This window comes from Pleurodeles waltl, chromosome 8 (genome assembly GCF_031143425.1).
Source record: "Pleurodeles waltl isolate 20211129_DDA chromosome 8, aPleWal1.hap1.20221129, whole genome shotgun sequence".
NCBI classification, from domain to species: Eukaryota; Metazoa; Chordata; class Amphibia; order Caudata; family Salamandridae; genus Pleurodeles; species Pleurodeles waltl.
In genome coordinates, this window is record NC_090447.1 from 1366376908 (window position 1) to 1366396019 (window position 19112).

General features: G+C 39.9%; 1 protein-coding gene across 6 annotated transcripts in view; it reads right to left on the bottom strand.

Annotated features, from left to right (window-relative positions):
- The window catches only part of CNTN5 (contactin 5), a 3179309-nt gene that overhangs the window by 270961 nt on the left and 2889236 nt on the right, over window positions 1–19112 (bottom strand). For all 6 annotated transcript variants that reach the window (XM_069202389.1, XM_069202386.1, XM_069202392.1 and 3 more), the window contains one exon: window positions 1945–2094. In XM_069202389.1, coding sequence (XP_069058490.1) covers window positions 1945–2094 — 150 coding nt within the window. The remainder of the gene's footprint in view (window positions 1–1944; window positions 2095–19112) is intronic.

Sequence of the window (19112 nt, forward strand, 5' to 3'; positions counted from 1 at the left end):
CGGCAAGCCAAATTTAAAACTAATAGATTAACTTTAGCTTCAAAGCACTACAAATACCAGTGCTAACCAACAGCCAGAACACCCCTCACAGGGAGACCATTCAGTACATTTTGTGGGTTATGAACAGTACATTTAAAAGTTATGGATCAAAGAAGATGGAGAAAATGATTGTTGTCCTGCTGGGACGGAGCTGTTGGTTTATGAGCATGTATAACTGCACCCCTAGATCCTCAATCACAGTTTTGAATATATATAGTTCTGAAACCCTCCTTTGCACATTATTAGTTGGCTTGAAGACAAGAATGTCAAAGGCTAGAACAAAGATCTATAACGTTTGTGGTTTGTCAGACATTCAACATGAATAAGTACACCATATTGCCATGCAAAGGTGTGTGCACCGGGGAACAATGGACTGCATTTTGTGGTCAAAAAATGTTGGGCTGACTGGTGTCTTAAGTAGTTGAAGAGCTGCAGCTGAACGATTTTACCACCTTAGACAGTGGTAAATGTTTAATTAACACTGGAACTTTCAAGGTAAGTGCTGCTTTTGGCTGGAAATGTGTTCGAATTTGTTGGCAAATCGAAGGTAAACAACAGAACATAACACAGTAACATACACAAAGTAACAGAACAACACAATTAAAACATAACAGGGCACATCACCACAAACCAGTCAAAAGTGAGTGCAACAGAACAACCACAGGACAATCCAATCACATTGGAACAGTGCAACAAGAGCCATCACCACGAAAATAAAACTTCCACACAAGAAATTTATTCAAATGTTCTTGTCATGCCTTACCACTTTCAGAATCATATTGTCATAATATAGTGGCAAAGGGTATTTGGGGCCATGCACTGCCCTAACTTGCCATCAAGGACATGAAAAACCACGAGTCAGAAATGTTTTCCCATCTGGTCCAAAATATCTATTAAAATCCATTTAATTGAATGAGTAGGGCTAATAGTCAGAGCACAATTAGCAGGACCCTACATGGAGTGTGCCTTTGTCTGTACTTTTTCATATTTGCTTCTGCAGTTGTCTAATGGTTGAAATCATTTTAGCTACATGGCCTATCTACAGATTGCACCCGATGGTTGACAGGAGTTGGTGTTAGTCAATTTTATGTGAATAAGAAAGTGATAGTTCACCAACTAAACAACTTCCCAATCTGAGGTGCATTTTATTGTACATTTTCTCTGAGCAGCATCATTTGTTGTAGGATCTATCCATTTCTTCTAGACTTTTTAGCTTTTTGTAACAGATTCTTGGTATATATGTGGATGTATGTGCCAAGACTATTACTGTTGTACTTCTGAAATTGTTCACATTTTTTTATTTTATTTTAATACTTTGTGCCTTAACAGGAATATTGTGCTTGCCTACAACAAACTTCCTGAGCCTGGGTTACTTTATAAATCTACACTTTTCTCTTTGTTACTACTAATCTCTGATGTGGTCCTGTTACTTCCTTCTATGCCTATCCACTCCCCGTCAGCCTAAAGATGAAGAATATGTATGATCATATATTTTATACAAATGCCTTTTTTAAATTCACTGGTTCAACTAGCCGAGCTCGTATGTTTGTAATAAAAACACATTATCACTATCCACTATGCGCCAAAGCTGTCTTGTTGAGCATTGTTAAAAGTAAACAGTAGCAGTCTTTCACGCTCTCTCCACTCTCACTGATGGAGAAGGAACAAATGTGACTAAACTGGGATCCGCTTTTGTATTCACCTTTGCACAGGTGATGACTACATGCTTGATTTCACACAAGCTCTGAAAAGTATCAAGCAATTAACATTTAATTTACAACCCACTCAGCCACGAAGAATATGAATATAATTTAATCTTTCAATATAAGGATGAATGGGAAGAGAGACTTCGAGAATGGATTGTACATTCACTGTGACCATTGCAAGGAAATATGTGGGCATTACCTGCTTCACTGGTTCTGATGACTCGAGACGGCACGCTGGGATCTCCAGTACCTATGCTGTTGGCAGCCACCACCCGGAACTCATATTCAACCCAAGGGTTCAGATCAACCACCATGGCGGACTCCATGTCTCCACTGATGGTGTCTGGAACTAAGGACAGAAAAAAATAATTGCTTATTTGCATCACACCTGCAGCGTCTCTTTCTCATTTTAAGGAATCAAGTTACATTTGGATACGAGAAAATACATATTTTCAGTGTTACAATAAAATAACATTTTATCGAGTTGGCAAATAAATGTCATTATCATATGCAGCATTGTTTTAAATTCACACTTCTATAATAGTGCGTTTTAGATTTAAAGAGAGAGCAGAAATAGGCCAATAACTAATTAAGCTATAATTCCGAAAGTGTTTTTAAAGACTCAAATAAGATTTGAAAACTTTTGAAAACTGCAAAAACATGTATTTCACATTGCAAACATAAGGATGGCAAAAGGGGTGCATGTATTTACAAAAAAGTGTAGGAAAATGAGCACAGTAATTTGCACTATTTACAAGCCCCCTGCTTTTATGTTATGCCAACGTTCTCTTGACCCAGCAGCCCATTTGAATGGTATAAGGTATGATCCCTTTTAAAAACAAGTGTCTGGCAAATTAAGTGACCTAGGGAAGTAGAGGGCTTCTCAGTACCACAAAGTAAGCCATCTTTATTTTATTTATGTACTACATAAATAAAGAGCTAAATACATGACTACAAATTAAACGCTCAGCAAGCAACTTAGGGGGTCCTCAGACCGCCAGAGTTACAGTGACGGTTTGACTGCCTCCAAAGCAGTGGTTCGACCGCTTTGGAGGCAGCCTGACCGTCACATTACAACTGTGGCAGATGCGCCATGGTCAGACCACCAACACTGCCAGTTTTCCTCCACAGGAGGGACTGGCGGTGCTGGCGGTCCTAATCGGCCAGGGTAGCATTGCAAGCAGCGCCACCCTGGGGATTATGAACCCCTCTTTGCCATCTTTTACATGGCGGTAGCACCGCCATGTGAAGGGTGGCGGAAACAGGGTGCAGGGGGCCCCTGCACTGCCCATGCACCTGGCATGGGCATTGCAGGGGCCCCCATGTCCAGCCCCGTTGCGCTGTTCACTGTCTGCAATGCAGACAGTGAACAACAGGATGGATGCTGGTGCACCCTACGCACTGCAGCATTGATGCCGGATCAATTATGAGCCAGCATCAATGTTGTAGGTTGTTTCCCGCTGAGCCAGTGTTTCCGCCCGCTGACCCAGCAGGAAACTCCTAATGGGGCCCGCGGGAAGGCGGCCACTCTGGTGGCAACTGGACCGCAGGAGTTTGGCGGACGGCCTTTTCCGTCTGTCAAACTCATAATGTCCGCCTAAGTGTTTTCAGAGAGGCAGCAAAACACAACTGAAGCTCCAAATGTACTTTCTCCTTAGTTAAACCTGCATTTTAAGTTAAGTAAATCACTGAAATATTTTTGAATTTTAGCATAGTTTTTTGTGTCATCAAGTAAAAGTAGGTTAGCATAAATCTTTGTTAGAATAAATCTAAAGAAAATGTATTTTCTAAACTGCAGAATTAAAGTACTGTACAGACTATTCAAATGTTTTTGCACTTTTTCTACTCACAATTTTATCTTTGTGACATCTACATATACTGTGCGCACTAAGCTGTAAGGAATGATATTTCTAAACAATATCAAAGAGATTTCTTTAAACTTTTCTTTAATTTAGTCATTTACTCTTAACTTTTCCTAACCTGCCCCTTTTAATGTTTTCTCTTGGGGCTCCAAATGGTTTGAAAGTAGATGAAACACAGATGTCATATAAATAATTTTTTAACACATGTTTTTCAATACTGGACCAACTAAAATATATATTTAAATGAACATGGCGTACATTCAGATAAAGACCTATCTCTAATGAAAGCTTTTAGGGTTCGAGGAAACATGTGAGTATAGTGATTAAGTAGCAGCTCTTAAAGCATTTTAGAAATTGCATACAAAGACAGTATGAAAAGAATTCTATAGAGTGGAGACTACCACACTGTAAAACACATCACAGCTGCCTTTAATTCAGTGGTTGTTACCTCCCTAGAACCCCAAAATGTCATAACGCTCTGCAGATCAGAGACTCCACGCTGTACCAAAAAAAAAGAAAGCTAGGAGTGGAGGGTGCTAGTTTGCCTATCTGGCGCTAAGGCTCTGGAACTCACTGTCTCTCTATCTGAGAGTGACCAAGGAAGAAACAAAATTCAGGAAGCTACTTAAAACTTATCTCTTTGAATGATCAGCTTGCTTTAAGCACTATGTTATGAACTTTACCTGCAGCGCGCAGAGGCCCATAGGGTAGACACGTGCTTTACAAATCCCTAGCATTTAGATTGTCATATTTTATTGTAATGGTTAGGAAATTATTCAGTGAGTTTGTTGGCGCTTCCTATCCTTAATTGAAGGTGTGACTAGCTCCGAAGGTGCACTGGTCAGGGTGAATACCTCCAAAAGACCCTGTATATCAGCAAAATATACTGATAAGCCTTAATTTAGTGTTTACCAGGCACTCATACAACCAGTCACTAACACTTGGTAAGTTACACAGTAAATAATCAATATTACATCACTTTATATCATATTTATTATACTTGTTTATCAGTCCATATATATGCCCAATTAGCATCCATTCTGATCCTTTGAGTTCATACAGAGTCCAGTAAAAATTCATTAGTTGCTCATCCCATTCCAAGTCATATTGACTCCACATTAAATCTCCACCAAAATAACATTTAGATATTCCTCAATCCAGCCAACACGTGTTTCGTCAGGGATATCTCCCATTAGACTTCATCAGGACTGTAATAATATATATCACAAAATTAATTTAGTACAAAATAAATAATAATTCTGTTGCTGGTATAACTAACTATGCGGTGTTAAGTGGGTATTAGTTTGGTGATACTGAACTGACTGTAAATAGATTTTTCATATGTGTTATTCCATTCCTGCGTGTTATAAAGAGAATTATACAAAAATATGTACAATGAAGTGATTATGTGCCCAACATCTCAATGTATTAGATGTGCATTGTGCTAATACCATACTAATGTTCCCCATCTTAGCAAAACAGTGCATAACCTTTATACATGCATGCCCATGTGAATAGTGCCCAATTAATTCTACGAAACTGACCTGAGTATATCAAATGGTTGCTTGTTTCCAAGTATAGCTTCTCTGATTATCATAAGTTATTAGTTCATAAATAATTGGGCCATAGTGTACACCATTGTTTGTAGTCCATCTGTCTAAAGTATCAGAAACATTAAGTGTGATTGTCATATGGATTATTACCATTGTCTCAGAGAACTCACTATATAATAATAAGTCAAACTAAACCCCGAAGAACCTGTTTACTTTACAATATGCAGATGGGCCATAACAACGTAAATGTGTATACCGAAATATCTATAAAGATTGGAGCCAGGGTATGTAGTCATATTACTCCTAATCAAGGTATAGTATGGTTAGCACAACTTGTATTTCCATTCTATTAATACTAATTTTCTTAGTCCTCAATTCATTTTCTAATCGATATTGACACTATTACAGTAATTAAGGCCGCTTTCCGTAGACACTAGCCAATAAGCGACCCTTTAAATTGCTCAATGCAATTATGCACCCATTTGAGTCAGGACTGCCAAGATTATTCTTATATTCGTATCATGGCACTCTTGCCATCCTTTATAAGACCGCTCCTGTATTTCCTCTTTATGGTGCTATCCGATGCAAGTACACTCATTAACTGGGAGCGTTGAGCACCCAAAGTTAGCACCCGAAGTTAAAAATCGCTTTCCGTAACCACTACTTGATAAGCGGTCCTTAAACTGCTCAATATAAATATGCACCCACTCGAGTCAGGACCACCAAGGTTATTCTTATATTTGTATCAAGACACTCCCGCCTACCTTAATAAGAGCGCTCTCGTATTTCCTCTTTTTGGTGCTGTCCGTTGCGAGTACGCTCATCAACTGGGTGCGTTACGCACCCGAAGTTAAATAGCTGCATCACTGCGTCACACGCGGGTTTCCGTTCCCGTTTATTTGTGTCCTACTTTAGTCTCTCTGTCTGTTTCTCCTGCATGGAAACAGAGAGAGGACTCGAATCTCATGTCTATTCTCAATGTATTTAAAATATTTAGCTTACTAATAGATTAATATTATAACTTTATATCTCAAGTACCCTACCCATATTTGCAATACTATTACTTAAAAAAGGTAACTGACACTATTAAGTAATTCTGTGGTATAGACACTGGGCGAAATTAACATGCCATAGAAATCCTACTCTCATTCCTGTGTGAGAGTCCAATTACATTTCCTACTCAAAACCAGGAAATTTTACTTGACATAATGAGATGTATACATGTTACCAATTAGACAATGGTAAACCAAATACAAATTCATCAACCTGTCTATCAATATTAATATCTTGGTAACATACCTATTGTTATATTAGTTCATTTACAATCATAGTTATATATATATATGTATAGATTGTGGGCTTTTAAAATTTGTAAACGTGTGATCAAAGATAACGTGTGCTTACTTACTACTCACAGAATTAAAAAGATCCTGATTCATGTCCCTAAAAAGTATTCCAACTCATGGTCTGTATTCAAGCCCACCTCCACTGCCTGTAATTTCATAATCCATAGCGATTCCCTGCGTCTCAGCTGAAGTTCCCTATTGCCATCCCTGGGGTCCAAAGGAATATGTTCTAAACCAAACAAAATTATTTTTGCTTGAGTAGTCTGATTATTGCAAGACAATACATGTTGTACTATTGGATATCTCTCATCCATTTGTTTTAACGCCCTCAAATGTTCACCAATCCTTATTCTCAATGGGCGTATTGTGCTGCCCACATAAATACGTTCATATTTGCATTTAGTAATATAGATAACATATTTTGAGTCACAAGTCATGTGTGATCTTAATCAGTAAACATTTCCACCCCTGTCAACATATTCCGTTATGCCATGGCAAGCCCATTTGCAAACACTACAATGTCCACAATTGCAAAAACCTAGGTTCTTTGTTGTGACCCAGTTTTCTTTATTTTGGGGTCTTAGGTAGGTCTGGCACAGTAGATTCTTCAAAGATATTCCTCTTCTATATGTAAGTAACAGAACTGACGATGTAAAATTGTTCAACATGCTGTCCTGTTTGAGAATATTCCAATGTTGTTTCATCACCTTCTGCATGATAAATGCACTCTCATTGAAGTCTTTAATCATTCGTACCTTATTGGTATCTTCCTCCCTAGATTTCAAACGTCGTAGTAAAGTCTCTGTTCTATGATTTTTTCAATCCTTTTTTGTGCATTCTTAATCGTACTCCTGCTATAAACCCTTTGTACAAAGCGAGAAATCATATCATGTGCACATTCCTCAAAATCCTCAGCCCTGCTACAATTGCGTCTTGTCCTCACTAATTATCCAAACGGTATTGCTTGTATTTGATGTTTAGGGTGTGCACTGGAAGCTTGTAGTTTTACATTGCATGAAGTTGGTTTTCTATATAGCCTGCTGTGGATCTGGTCTTCATGAATAAAGAGTTCTACGTCTAGAAAATCTATTTTCTGTTTGCTATATTTGTAAGTAAATCTAATATTCACATCATTGTCATTCAAATATTCACAAAAGTCAATAAGTTGTGCTGAGTTCCCTATCCATGAAACAATCGTCAATGTATTTTCCCCAGTATAAAATAAAATCTTGCCACTCTATGGCCCCCGGTCCCCAGACCCACCTCTCATCAAACCATCCCATAAAGAGATTGGCATAAGGGGAGAATCTGGCTCCCATCGCCACTGCTTGTTTCTGTCTGAACCACTGATCGTTAAAAATAAATACATCGTGGTTTAAAATTAGATCAACCATCATCAATATTTCTGTGTGTTTAAGAAGACTAGCTGATCTCCTATTGAGCATATATCTCAAAGCATTAAGACCTGTCTCATGTTGAATACTGGTGTATAATGACACCACATCCAAGGTTACTAGCATCATGTCTGCCTCCCATTCTATATCTTCCAATATTCCTAGAATATGTTTGGTGTCTCTAATATACAATGGTAAATTAACTACAAATGGTTGTAGAAAGACGTTAACAAACTGAAATTTTCTCTGTGGGTCCCCCAACTCCTGAGATGATTGGTGTCCCAGGGGGAAATGGGAGATTCTTATGTATCTTCAGTAGAGTATAAAAACATGGATATCTGGGTCTATCTACTTGCAGGTACATACATTCTTCTTCATCCAATAATCCTTGTTGGCACTATGCTCCTAATGAGTTATTAATTAAACTAGTCAGGCTTCGTATTGGGTTAGACAGGAGAGTTTCATAATAATTTCCATCATTCAACTGACTATAGATTTCCTCATCATAATCTTTCTTATTCATAACCACAATATTACCACCTTTATCGGCTTGTCTAATAAGTATGTACTCATCCCCTTGTAATTTTTTCAAGGCCTGCCACTCTTTACTGGTAAGATTGTTCCTCATTCCTCTGTTCCTATTTTTTAGCATGTATTGTCTGAAATCTCTGGTCATAGATCTATAAAAGACTTCAATATTACTGTCACTACCCATCCTAGGTGTCCAATTAGATTGTTTCTTTAAGCGACTGGTTTCATGTAGGTCAGAGAAAATATTTAAATCATGCAGTAATTTCTGAGTAATCATAGGTATTTCTTTGTAATCGATAATTGACATTATAGTTGCTGTGTCATGTATATCCTGTATTGTTATCTCAATATAGGTAGTCTCCTTTATTATGGGACTAGGCTGACGCACCAATTGTTTGTTAGTTTTAAAGAATCTCTTAAGTTTTAAACGTCTCACATATTTGTAGAAATCAATTTGCTGTCTACATAGGTCTCCCTTATTTGTGGGGCAAAAGCCTAAAACCTTGCTGAGCAAGGAAATCACATCTCAGGATAAATGCTTACTCAATAGATTAATTACATTAATTTGCTGTCCCATCACTGACCCTGTGTCTTCCTGTCTCAAGATCTCGTTTTCATTCCTCTTCTCTGTGTATTGTTTCCTCCCTCTGTGTCCCCTCCTGGTTTTCCTGTTGCTTCTCTTTTTTGTAGTCAGTTCCCTTGTTTTATTCTTAACATTTCTTGTAAAAAAGAGTTCCCGTTTCCGGTATCCACACTAATACTAGCTTCACCTCTATTAGTATCACTCTCGCATGTTAGCTCACTGCCCCCTGAGGAAGATACAGAACTCAAGGAATTGCTGGGAGAGCTCTTCATGTTGGTCTCTCTTGCTAGATGATAATATTTCCTAGCAAAGGTGAAAACTCTACCATTCAAATAATCCCACTCATCTCTTTTTAGTTTCCTTGCTTTTCTTTGTTTAATTTCTTCTTGGTGTCGGGTTAGATGTCATTCTATATTCCATAATTTTTCCCTATTGCCTCTGTTAGACCAGTATCTTTAATTTCTTGTTCTAATATTGCTTTCTCTGCTTGTAATTTAGATACCTTCCTGTCCGCATTCTCAATGAGGATATCCATGAGTCTCATGGAACTGGACGTTAATTCCTTGTCCTATTGTGATAGTAAATCTAAATCCAAATCATTTTATGTTGGGAAAATCTGTGACCTCAGACACCTAAGTACTCTATTCAATTTCTTGTATTGTTTTAGTGTCATACCATCCCACCATCTAGACATTTCAGTCTTTTTCAATTTTTCTAATCTCATAAATTTCTCAGATAGACTCTGTTTATTTATATGGTTACCACTCTTCATTGCTTCTTGTACAGTACGACATTTCAATAAGTTGCTAAATAATTCTTCTGACATTTTCTCCCTCTCCATTGTAAATATCACTGAAGAATCAGGGAGGAGCTGCCTACTCACACTAAATATATTGTAATGGTTAGGAAAGTATTCAGTGAGTGTGTGGGCGCTTCCTATCCTTAATTCAAGATGGGACTAGCTCCGAAGGTACACTGGTCAGGGTGAATACCTCCAAAAGACCCTGTATACCAGCAAAATTTACTGATAAGCCTTAATTTAGTGTTTACCAGGCACTCATCCAACCAGTCACTAACACTTGGTAAGTTACACAGTAAATAATCAATATTACATCATATTTTATATTGTCAAATTAGTACTCTCGAAAATATGCAGTCATAGCACAATGGAAATTGTGATGGGCATGCTCCTTCCTTGGGTGAAAGCTTATAAACAGAAGTCACTTTTGATGCTGGGCAATGCATGAACAAATAATGAATGTGAATCTGCAGTACGTCCAAGATCGTTACTTCATAATTAAAATAATTACCTTAAGAGGGCACAGACTGGACATATAATGTAATTTATAAAACACTGTTCTCCATCTCATACTATGACATCAAGGCCACTTTAACACCTGCCCAATCCACATCTGTAGCAAAATTATCCACTACAGGATACTGCTCTGCCCAGTACACCCAGCTATCGCCTAGAATCCAAACTTCAGACAACTAGAATGTTGCTTTCTAACCTACAGCTGAACTATGGTAAAGTGATGCAGATGTAGGAACTTATCTTGGTCTTTGTGAAAAAAGGTCTGCATCCACACGGGTGCAGGCCGTGGACAAAGACCAGACCTTTTACCTATGTCCCAGTGGTAGAGTTGAAGGCAATGCACACTGTAACACATCAATACTGAAGCTTAGTACAGGGCCTGGCCAAAGACCCCTGCACTCAAACACAGCTGTATAAAGCCCATAACAGTGTGCAATGAGCTTTATGTACACAGAGAATGGGTGCTTGCCTCTGGCCAGAGGCGAGATGATGTGTGAGTAACAACTAAAGTACAACAGCTCTGTGACAAATTGTTAGGAAACAATTATGCTCCATGTAGCAGTTGCTTTATTATACTAGAGGGTTCTAAAGGGAGAACATCAGAACAAACTGGTAAATCTGGAATCCTTCAAAAGACGAGGGGTAGTGATTCATTGACTCTTCTAGAAACTAGCAGTGGAAAAGAATAGTAGAAAAGAAACCAAAAATGACTCCCTTAAAAATTGTTTAACATGACTTCCTTTTTAGTATTACTTTGAGACATCCCAATGTAAAATGAATTTGCGTCTTTGTAGTTTATTCACAGACCTTTCAGTTTTGGAGGAACAAGTTTAAAACAGAGTTTAATAGCTATGTTCTACATTTGGTCTATATTCATCTATCAACAGGGTTGATCAATCAAGGTTTAAAGAAATTACCACAAATACCTGATAAAACATGCAGTAAATGGAACATCCTTGGAAGACAATTTGCATGGATGCCTATTTTATCAAGTCACTCAGGAGTACATTATTTATTCAATGGAATAGGTCAATGTAGGCCACTAAATGGTGCTTAGTTGTATGTTACACTTTTTTTATTGTTACACAGGTTACAAAGCTTGAAGTAAATTACACATAAAGCATAGAAACAGGAATTGACTACTCAAGTACAATAGCTGCATACTAACATTCACAATTGCAGTTTTCTAGTCAATTCGCTTCAGTATCACCTCAGCCCTCTCTACCAGGTAATGCCTGGTCCTCTTCATTCCCACATACATAAAAGAGGTTTACTTCAAAGTAAGTATATGAATCCCATGACAACATCTCTCTAGTTTCTCATATTCAGTGGTACAATTCTTTGCTCCTACAGTCACTCAGAGACTCAATGAAATTGCCAATTTGTCATCCTCTGATTCTGTGTCTGATGAATGGAAGGTTGGGTTTATTATTCTTAATTAAACAAATAACCTGCACCACCACTGACAACTATGCAGCTATAGGTTTGCTTCCCAATTTGGGTAAAGTAATGGTGAGATTTGTGGTAATCTTTCTCTCTAAGTACTTAGAAGAATGTCATATCTTGGATTCCATTCCACTTGGATTCAGCACCATGCCTCTACCTGCCTAGTTCAATACTGGGCTATCATCCTGATTGGAAGTAGGGAAGCGCTATTATCCATTGACTGTCAGACCCAGATACTTTCGTAAGATTCACACTGTATTTTTTCATTTCTGATCAAACTATATTCACCTTCAGTGCGTGGTTACACAGGACTCATCTTTGTACCCCTTACCTATCAAATATCTAGGTAAGGCCTCTGGTAGAGTTCATATGATTTTGCAGCTAGCAGACAGTAGCATACGTAGACATCACCCAACTGATTGTGTATTGTGAATCATCATGTCCCATCCTAGGAGTCAATTTTAGATAGGTATTCCGCATTACATGAGTTTGTTCTTAGTTGCTAGCCAGACACATTGCTGGCATGATAGTGTCTGGCTGTCCACACTTGCAGTATGCAATCAACCAGAAACTAAGGTGAACTTTCTGCATGTACTTAAAATTAGTAACTTTTTTTAAAGCTAAAAATAGTGTTGTCAGAGGATGTACACAAAAATACCAGATGATGGACGGAATGCCGAACAAATCAAACATTCATCCCCAGTAACACATCTGGGTTTAATCCATCAGTTGTTTTGCTTGCCATGCCATTCCAGTTGGGACCAAGCCATATGCAAATCAGTCTTGACCCTGTTCCCCATGGTAAGAGTCCAGCCCGAACTGCCAGGCCAGGTTCTCCCTGGACAAGAAACGAGTATCCTGGGACCGGTTTCAGGGTATCACCCTTCATCAGCCAGGCTACCTTGAATCTGGTGGTATAGCAAGCATGAAATCCACGTCTGGGCATACCCTTCCCAGTTGGGGAGACAAATGCACAAAACAACAGATGACAGACGGAATGCAAAACAAATAAAACATTCACCCCCAGTCTCAGATCTGGGTTTAATGCATCATTTATTTTGCTTGCCATGCCATTCCAGTTTGGACCCAGTTATATGCAAATCAGTCTTGACCCTGTTCCTCATGGGAACAATCCAGCCCGAACTGCCAGGCCAGGGCCTCCCTGGACCAGAAACAAGCAACCTGGGACCGGTTTCAGGGTATCACCCTTCATCAGCCAGGATAGCTTGAATCTGGTGGAATAGCAAGCATGGTACCCACGTCTGGACACACCCTTCCCACTCAGGGCAACTTTAGTAAATGATGGACAGAGTGTTGAAACTTTTCAAACACTCACCCCCAGTCACAGATCTGGGTTTAATTCATCCAAGATGGGTTAAATAAGCAATCTCACCACTTAAGTAACAGTTAGGACCCAGCCTCTCCCTCAGCAAGGGTGTCCTAGGTTCTGCAACCGCCTACCGGCATCAAGGAACCTCTGGCATATCCTCGACCACTTATGTGCCACTCTCGCTCGAGGGTGATAATGTAACCTGCTCCACCCTTACTCTTGTAGCCTCCCTCTCTGATCTCTGACTCTCCACATCCAGCATTCCATCACGGTGGACCACACCTCTTGTCAGGGACGTTAATGGTTTGGGGCCTTTGTTTCATCTTTGTCTTGATGGTCCTCCCAGACTACAGCTCTGCGGCCACTCGCACTGCCTCCTCTGTGCTGGCACTGGTATTAGGGCTTCTCTCAGACCGAAAGTTGCCATGCCGCTCCTCCAGTGTCACCACCATCAGCAGGGCCACCCTGCATCTCCCAGTCCCTCCCTCGGTTCCAGAATAGCTTTGACTCTGTTGTTGCTTCCCAGGGTCACAGGCAGTATGTCCGTGGAATGAACCTGGAGAATGTTTCTGATCTACGATCCAGATGACTGGGTTGCTCTAGTTGGGAAGTTGTCAAAACCAAAGTCAAATAGCTACAAGTACAACATAGTGAAAAATCTACAGGGATTACTAGTGCATGTTAGTATGCTAAAATTGGTAATTCTTCCAGGCAAACTCTTTGAGTTTCCATTATAGCCTTTGTTCAACTGAAGCTGTCCAGATGCTCCAAGCTGTATGATGCCTTAAGCAAGGGTGTAGTAATAGTGCATCTGGCCAGCTTGAATGATAGCTTCATTTGAAAACATGCTTATTTTGTTGACAACTGCTAAGACAGGTAAAGGCAGCTTTATCTAGTCCACATCTGTCCAGTTCACATAACACAACAGGTCCTAGTTCAACTCAGGATTGTAGTACTCCCAGTAAGCTGGAAATCCATCACCAGGCTGCAAATAATCTTAAAACATATATTCCTCTCCAAGCAATAAGTTCCAGGAGTGAGCTCTGTCTATCAGGCAAACAGACTGTCCACAAGCAAACACAACTCTCAGTTTCTATGGAGGCTATCCTGAGGTGGATTTATTCCCTATGAGATTGTGGAAAGTCCTTTCCAGTGGGGTAACAAGGTTGGAAAACGTATTACATCTCCCACGAGGAATGCCACAGTGTTAGGTGTCAGGAGCTGATGGTAAAGGTGATAAGTAAACCATCACTTACCTTGGAGGTAAAAGCTATAATTTTCTAGCATTTTCACATATTCTAATATGATGGCTGTTGAAAAGTGGGTTCCTGTTTGAGGAGGGTGAAACATTTCTCAAGCAGAAACCCCAATACCTGTCAGGGTGAAGACTCAAGCAACCTCAAATTAACCTATGCTTAACCCTCTGGTAGTTTGTCACAAAGCAGTCAGGCTTAACTTAGAGGCAATATGTAAAATATGAATACAGCACGTCAAACAGTAATAATAGAGTACAATTTCAAAAACCCATTTAAGACCAAAACAACAAAACCCCAATCAGCAGAACCAGAGATATGCAATTTCAAAGATTTAAGGTAAGTAAAGCACCTAAAAGCACAGAGTGCCACTCTTGTTTATCTGGTCATGTGAGACCGGGATAAAGTCACAAGTTCAGGCTGACCGCGGTGGAGTGTGGGCTGGATATAGAACCCAGGTTAATCCAGCTGACAGAGTTACCTTACAAAGTCCAATGCATAGAGTTCTATTCCCAGTGAAGAGAGCTGCAAGGAGCAGGGAGACTGTCTGGGATGATCATCGATGTAGCGCAAAGAGCAGGCCTGGCATCACAGACGATTGTCCAAAGTTCTCTTTGAGCATCAAGGACAGTCATAGCTGGAGCTTTGCATTGGCAGTCACTGTGGGCTATTGAAGCTTTAGCATAAAGTGCAGACCTCGAGCTTCTGGACCTCACTGGCAGTCACTGTGGCACAAAGACTTGGGTTCACAGGAGCTTCATAGGAGTACGGATGGCAAGATCTTGGCATGAACAAGCCTGTTCATGGTCTTGAAGAACCCACAACTTCAGGATTTTGCTTTCTTTAGAGAAGAGCTCAACTGATGCCACACCAAGAGTCCAGGACCTGAGAGGCACTGCTCGGGGGTCACGACTTCACTCCAGCAGAGGCCAGCAGGGCTCAAGCAGGTCCAGTTGCAGGTCCAGGCAACAGGTCAGCTGGGTAGTTGCTACTGGGTCTCTGGAACTTGTTATGTCCCAGTAGCTCAGAACAGTAGGTCAGTAAAATGAACCTTGGAGTCACTTGAGCCTGGCATGAAAGGTGCAGGTCCAGTCATACTTCTCAGCAATCACGGGAGCAGAGAAGAAGAACAGCAGAGTGGCAGTCCTTCTCATAGCAAAGCAGCACTACAGTCATCTTTCTGAGGTATCCACAGTCCAGGGGTGTACTGAAGAGTTGGGTCTGATGGTCCACAATTTATACATGGTGCCCCCTTTGAAGTAGGAAACAGTTCGGTAGGTTTCCACCCTCAAAGGGGTTTAGAATTTCCTGCCACTATGCTCTGGCCCCAGACTGACTGGAGGCACTACAGACTGGTGTTAAACCCTTTGTGAATGTGCTCAGACAGGGATTTTGTAATGTGCAAGTGTGGTGGGTGACAGCTCCTCTCCCTCATCAAGCTAGAGATGGCCCATCGAGCCAACACCTATGCTCCTTTGCCTCACTGTCTGGGAACAATATACAAATAGCAACCACCAGCTTCACCTAGTCATGTGACCCAGGAAACTGGCTCACAAGCAAATGTTAACTTTACAAAAGTGGCATTCTCAGAATTGTGACTTAAAATTTGACTGTCATTAAAGAGGGTTTTAAATTGCAATTCCTCAGACACCAAACACAAACTTCCTACCTGCTCCCAATTGAAAGTTATCACTTATTAGATGTAACCCAATGTTACCCCACATTATATCTGGCCATGTAGTAGTGAAAAACAAATTTAAGTGATTTTCACTACTAGAACATATAAAACTTAAAAGTACATGTCCAACATTTTAAATACACTGCATCCTGCCCTTTGGCTGTATAGGGCCTTCCCTGGGGTGATTTATATGTATTAAAAAGGAAGGTTTAAGGCTTGCCAAAAGGTGTATTTTGCCAGGTCAAAATGGCAGTTTAAAACTGCACAAACAGTCTGCAATGGCAGGCTGGAGACACGTGTAAAGGGCTATTTAAGTGAGTGGAACAGTGAGTGCTGCAGGCCCTCCTGAAGCCTTTGATTTACAGGCCTCGGGGTTTTTCAATACTTGTGGGAATGAACCTAGTTCTAGGGGCTTGACAAGTGGCTTCTAGCTGAAACCCCAACTGTTTGTGTGAAGGATATATTTACAGATTATTTGGAGGTACCAGGTCTGCAGGTGATCTTGATGGTCTGTTTATGATGATAATGTTGAGATGCTCTTTTTTTGAGCGGTTATTGAAATTAGGTAGTGTTGTGAGATTTCTTTTAATGGTAGTTGGTCCATGTGTTGAGGTGCCGATGTTTGTGTTTTCCTTAAAGTTATTTTCTATCTTTTTAATTCTTTAGATCAAATCAATGACAATATTGCTACAAAAACGTATGATTGTGTTGTTTGTGTTCTGGCACCCTGGACTATGGAATTCTGTTAGAATCTTCTGGAGGCACTTTGAAGGGCAGTTGGCTTCTCTTAAGTGTGTGGAGTAGTGTTGTCTTTTTGAGGTTCTGACAGATTTTTTTGTGGCCTGTGTTATGGTGGTGTGGTGTGATTTTCTCTTTCTCATCTTTTGATTTTCTTCACTTGTGTTGTAGTATTTTGATTTGAGTTTTCATTCTTTTGATGTTGTGAGTAATCCACATGGCACTCATTTTGGGGTTAAATCTGGATGTGGTCTTCATTGGTATCTGTTTGAACAATCCAGTTGTAGAAGCTGTGTGGGTATTGAGTCCGCATGTTTACTGGGGCTCTTTCAAGATAAGAGTTCCTTCACCAAAGTATGCCATCCAATGCTAAATGATTTTAGAAAAATTACACAAAACTCTATGCCTGAAATTGTCTTGCAAAACCAGAGGTCTAGGTTCTGTCTGACAGTAGTAGGTGAAGCTTTGGAAGTGAATGGCTTCTCATGTTATGCAGAGCCCTCCTCTTTACATATAGACAACTTTGATAATTAGGACCCATATGCATTTATAGGAGTAACGAGCTCCTCACAAATGTTTCAATGCATTTTTATAATTCTGGTCCTTTGTTGTTTGCTGGCTGCTCCTTGGAAGCTGCCTTTCACATTTATTTAGTGCTGATGGTCCTTTTGACTTTAATCTGATTTAATTATTATTAGTTTCAACTATGAGTTAAACACATTTAGCCTCCACTTTTGAAGACGAGTTATTTGACTTGATTGCCTCCTTCTCGTGCTGTGCTGTTGAAACATAGTAATCATTGAATATTTACAATGTTCTGGGATAAAAAATGATCAATTAGAAGTTGGCAAATTTGTCACTTAATTTTTCCATTTAGACTTATTCCAAAAAGTTTGCAACCTTCACTTAAGCCAGTACAGGAAATGGAAATCTTGGATCGAGAATCTATTAATGATCCAGATCCGGGATCTGAACCATCCCCGTTGAAACATGTTGATTTTTTTCTGGTGTAATTTGCCTACACTGGGACACATCCAGCAGCACCCACATGTTGTCTGCTTTTCGACTGGAGCAGCAACCTGCTGTGAGTAATTGGGGGTTATTTTTACTACTGGCTAGGCCCAACACAAAGCCTCTAGTATGGGGCCATCAGTCGTGGTTTTGTTGGAGTGTGATTATGGCTAGGAGCTATCCGGAGCCGAACCCCTAAATCTTAATTGAATGGAGGAAAACAACAGCACCTAGCATGTTATCACTTCAAAGGTGCTTAAACGAAACTATGATTTGGAAGCAGGTTTTTCACTTTGTCTAACCCTGTTTGTAAGAAATATGCATGCACTGCAAAATGTAAGATGTAATTGTCTGTATCAATAATTACACTAATAACAATTTAAATAGCACTTTATTTAGTATTTTCATTGCTTTTATATATAGCACTACCCTTCCCAATATAGGGGGACAAAGCGCATTACATCACACACACATATACAGAGACAATTACTCCTACAAGAGTGTAAATCAAGGAAGAAGAATTGTGAGCTAAAACAGTTAGGATTACAGGTCTGAGTCTTCCACTATTTTTTCATTTTTTGCCCACAGCGTTACCCAGAATTTTCACTTATTTTATAGCAGGTGAAAATTGCATGCAAAAAAACAAGCATTTGTAATGCAACGGGTCTCGCATTTGCTCAAATTAGAACTACTAGCGTTGTAATCTCCTAACCGGACTTTTCTTGCCACACAAATTAAAAGAAAAAATGCAGCTTAATTGCGCTATGTAAAATGCAGCGCGATCTCGCTGAATTTGAAAACTGAAAAACCGAGCGTGATCCCGCTGTGTAAACCCTAGTGCGATCAAGCTACATGGAAATAAAAAGATAAAGTAGTCCAAAACCATGCTGAAAACATCGAGCCTTGTATATTTTCAGTAGCGACCGGTGCTGTGTAGGTGGGCTAAACACCGGAAAAGGCATGACGTGTGCATGCCTTTCACAACTGAAAGCAAGCGGATTTTAAAAGGCAAGCCCACTAACCAATGAAAGTGACTGGCATGACATGGGCGTGGTTAGAAGCCCAAAGAGAGATTCGAGCAGGGGATGGAGCGCTTTGCGCTCGCCCCTAAAGACATGTCATATTTTCGCTGGGGACAATAACTCGTTACTAGACCCACTGGAATTATGTGGCACTCATAATTAGGGCCTCTGAAGCAGCCATGAGGTGAATATAGGAAGAAACAAATCATCAATTGGTGGTCCATAGTGTGATAATTTAGTGCTGTATAGTTAAGCACCAAGTAACGATTGATGGTTCAACGTCTTTTCAGAAAAGCTAATTGTGA